Source organism: Vigna unguiculata, chromosome 7, assembly GCF_037176805.1.
Source record: "Vigna unguiculata cultivar grain cowpea cultivar isolate G323 ecotype 2 chromosome 7, ASM3717680v1, whole genome shotgun sequence".
In the NCBI taxonomy this organism is placed as follows: domain Eukaryota; kingdom Viridiplantae; phylum Streptophyta; class Magnoliopsida; order Fabales; family Fabaceae; genus Vigna; species Vigna unguiculata.
The window spans coordinates 41,954,752-41,958,897 of NC_140798.1; the positions used below are offsets into that span (position 1 = coordinate 41,954,752).

At 33.9% G+C, this 4,146-nt stretch overlaps 1 protein-coding gene across 2 annotated transcripts; it reads left to right on the top strand.

Annotated features, from left to right (window-relative positions):
- The first annotated feature begins 1,211 nt into the window (after positions 1 to 1,211).
- LOC114192106 (uncharacterized) lies at positions 1,212 to 3,486 on the top strand. Of its 2 annotated transcripts, none has more exons than XM_028081695.2 (2): positions 1,212 to 1,464; positions 2,337 to 3,486. In XM_028081695.2, exon 2 carries the CDS (start codon positions 2,719 to 2,721, stop codon positions 3,280 to 3,282), a length of 564 nt encoding a protein of 187 aa, XP_027937496.1. In that variant the 5' UTR covers positions 1,212 to 1,464; positions 2,337 to 2,718; the 3' UTR covers positions 3,283 to 3,486. The 2 variants fall into 2 exon arrangements, with proteins under 2 accessions (XP_027937496.1, XP_027937497.1); XM_028081696.2 differs by having other exon boundaries at positions 1,254 to 1,464; positions 2,340 to 3,486.
- The last annotated feature ends 660 nt before the right edge of the window (positions 3,487 to 4,146 follow it).

The window sequence follows — 4,146 nt, forward strand, 5'->3', positions numbered from 1 at the left end:
GTCCACTGCGGATTGGTGGGTTAAACGGGTTGGTTCACGGGTTCACTTAATTAAAAAAGTACAATTATTTTATTTTTTGTTTAAGTGAAAACTATATTATAATTCTAATTAAAATCTAAATAAACTTTAATAGAATACAGATACAAATCAAAACCACAAAATATAATTTATTGTGTTGGCTAAAAAAAATAACATAACATGATCCAAATGCAAAGTCCAATTTAACAAAAAAATATTTATGTAACTCAAGTGACGACCGAGTTGTTTTTTCTTTTAAGAACTGAAAATACAAGGAAGTTAAATACGTTAAAAAAAACGGCTATCCAGATTCTTTCTTCAACTTGACCAATCAATTCTTTTCTTGAACGTTGATTTTTTATTTAGACAAAGAATTTGTCTTTTCTTTTTCTAATCTTTCATTTTTGTTAAGTTAGACGATGTCTTTGTCCACAAATTACATGAGTCTTTGCGTATAAGTATGGGTTAGTCAAGAAGAATATAATAGCTCCAGAAAATCACCAAAAAATAAGAAAAATATCTATTTGAGATATTTGGAAACTAGTTATTATGTTAACTTAGTATTTAAAGAATACAATTTTTTTAAAACTAAAATGTTGCAACCACATTTTTAAAATATCTCACGACAATCACATTTTTAATTCCGTTTTATACTTTTCTGAAACGGATTTCGAAATCCATTTCACAAATAGAACTATTTTTTGTTTTAAGTGCAAAATAGTAACAGTGATATTTTTATATTCACTCTTCTTCTATGTTAATTATATATGTGAAAATTTCAAGTGAGAAGAGGTGAGAAAAGGAGTGACATTTTCTTTTGAAAATTAATTTATATTTAACATATTTAATATAAAAAATCTCCAAATCAAACTAAACAGAAATTATCTGTCTTTAACTTTTTATTGCAAAAAAAAGTGAAACCAAAGCAGAGATCAAAGAAGTCACGCCTGAAAGTGGAAATTACACAGCTTCCACACTATAACGCATCTGTAAGAGGAAAGAATCTCAACCGTCCTTCCCTGACCCTTAAAAAAGATGCTCGATTCTTCTCCTAGGACGAGGGGCCCCACACTCACCTTAATGGTCCACGTGTTCCTTCGACACCAACCAACACAAGCTGTAACCGTAGGAAAAAGAAAAGTAAAGATTTTTGTAGACAATCTTTTTCTCATCAATCGACACGTGTCCCATCACCATTCGTGATTGACATTGTTCATGTTTTCTCTCCTTCCTCTCGTGTAAGTGAGTTACTTACCTCTTCCTCTTCAACTTCAAAATCTTTTCCTATTTTCACCTTCTTTATTTTTCCCTACTTAACTACGTTCTCTATAGATCCAACCACTCCCACTGCCACCAATTACTTCTTGTCTGTTTTTCTTTCATTTTTGCTTCCAAACCAACACTGGGTTAGATCTCTTCCTCTGTTATCTATGCCATTCCCCCCAGGTTTGACTCATTTCAAGTTTGCATTTTTTTCTTTCGTATGCTTTCTCCTTTTCTTTTTAAGTTTCCCTTAATGGGTACCTTGATCTGGTTTTTAATTATGTCATGGAGTCATTGGTTTTGAAGAAAGTTTATCTTTTTAATTCCGGGTTGAGTAGATCTTATCTTACTGTGTTGTTGTGTACGGTTGCATGGTTTTTACTTCAAATGTGTTTAGTTTTTCTCACAAATTGGATGGATCTGGTTAGGTCAGGGTAATACACATGTTTACATACAATATATATACGTACACCACACACATGTATGTGTGTGTGTTTAGGTTATATCTGACTACAATTCAAATTTGAGTGGAAGAAAATGGGTTATTCTTCTCTTCTCTATGAGAATAATCAAATCAATTCACTGCTTGAAGTTTAAGCTGTTCTCATGTTCCTTTGCTTGGTTTCTGTGTGTTTGTTTTGAATAATTTGTTAGTTAAGTCTTATGCAGGTTACAATTTTCGAATTAAAAATGTTTAGTATGTTTTTCCGCATTACTCTTCACCCTTCGTCACTTTTCATTGTTCAACATGACTCTAACAAATACAGGCTGTACTTTTTTTTTATCAGCAAATATAGGCTGTACCTGTACTTGACTCTAGAATGTATTGATTTACTGTTTCTGCATTTAAGTATCGTAGATTCTATCAAAAGCTGTCACATCTATGGTTTTTAATCTAACATGTTTTACATGACTAAAACATGGAACCTATTTGTAGTCTCTTTAACTCTGACCATGCCCGGATTGGTTTGGTTTTTCTTGTCAGTTCTTGCGGTAAATTACTATGTCTGTTTATCTTTGTGACGATTTAGCTGTGTTTTTTGTTTTTACTGCAGCAGGGACGGGTGTTCTGGAATCAGAGTGTAACCGTGGGGTGATAATTTATTCCTAAGTTGGTAGCTTTTTGAGGATGGGTAAATGCAAGGGTTGTGGGAAGTTAAGAAGAATGGGACCAACAAATGGGTCTATGAGTGCTTATGAATTTTCTCTGATGTTGTCGCCTGTTGTTTCTTTTTGGGATTGTATATTCCGCAAAACGAGGTACTCCTACAGACCTGAGTGGGTGTAGTGGTTACAAGCTATAACACAACGTTAGTATTCTACCATAACTGTTTAGGGGAAGAGGGGGGGAATTGTATGCAGAAAAATGCATACAGCTCTGAAGAGATTGTGTTGAAGGATAGGAGTTCACCAAAGTTATTTTGAGTATTTATATAGATGATGAGTTGTATGGATAGCATGGCATGTAATAAAGGGCAACAACATGTGGGAAAGGCAAAAAAGAAGCAAGTGAAAGATGAGTTGGATCGTCTTAAACAGGCTGAAAAGAAAAAGAGGCGTTTGGAAAAAGCTCTAGCCACTTCTGCTGCCATAATTTCTGAACTGGAGAAAAAGAAGCAGAAGAAGAAAGAGGAGCAACAGAGACTTGATGAAGAGGGCGCTGCAATTGCTGAAGCGGTGGCTTTGCAAGTTTTACTCGGAGAGGATTCAGACGATAGGTGTAAGGTTGGTATAAATGAGAGTGGATGCAAGAGTTGGAATAATATTGAGAAACTTGAGGTCTTCATGGGTGGAGCAAGAGCTTGTTTTGGTGATGCAGATGGTGGTGGCACATGGTCTGTTTCTTCTGAAAATGGCGAGTGGTCTTTCAGATGCGAGAAGAATGAGCATGAAGAAGTGGGATGGGGTTCTGCTGGATTCTCTGTTGATTATATAGCAGCACAAGCTGTTAGGTCACTGCAGATTGCAGAGGATGCAAATGAAGCAACAATTCTCTTCTAATGGAAATGCTGAAATCGCATTGTTTGTGTCGTTGTTGGTACTGGATGAAACCTTAAACTTCTGTTACTCTACCGGAGGTTGTCTTTTGTACATCATCGTACCATGTGTGCTTGTCAGCTACATTCTGCTTAATTGTTGTTCTGTCACTTTGTTTCTTTATGATTTTAATTAACTGCATGCATAGCTGCTAATTTTCCATTTGAATTGACTTCCATAGTCTACTGTTGCAGATTCGTAATTTTTTTTTAATTTACAAACAATATAAATGCTCCAGTTGACACGTAATTTACAAACAGTATAAATATCTTGTTTTTTTTTATTTAATCAGGATATAGTTATTTTAAGATTAAAAAAGAGAACAGTTTAAATATATCAAAAGTCCATGTTTGATATAGGAATTTCTAGCATATATTTCTCACTCCAATAATATGTTGGAAATGAAATTAATAGAATCAAATATTCAGTAGTGATCCAAACAAATTACTTAAAAAAATTCAGTAACAGTAATAAAATAAATGTAATCCTATTAATTAGAATTAGAAAACTTAAGACTACTTGAAAAAGAATTGAAAATCTGAAATGATCTTACATTATATTCTACCCAATCATATCCTACAAAATGAACTTTTTCTTAAGATATGCAACAAGTATGTGGCAGACAGCAAGGATCAAAACCAAAAAAAAAAATGGTGAAAGCGATGAATCCCACAAAATGAGAAATAATGATAAAATCATGAGGAGTATTGAGAATGGAAGTCAACGGTACTGGAGAAAACCAGAGTCAAAATTGTGAAAAAATAAAGAAAGAGAAAGGACCTGTGAAATATACCACCAAGACCAATACCATGTAAGATGTTTGTGTGG

What these genes read in the sequence shown, in the direction of transcription:
- LOC114192106 (XM_028081695.2), top strand. Translation starts at nt 2,719, where the DNA reads ATGATGAGTTGTATGGATAGCATGGCATGTAATAAAGGGCAACAACAT.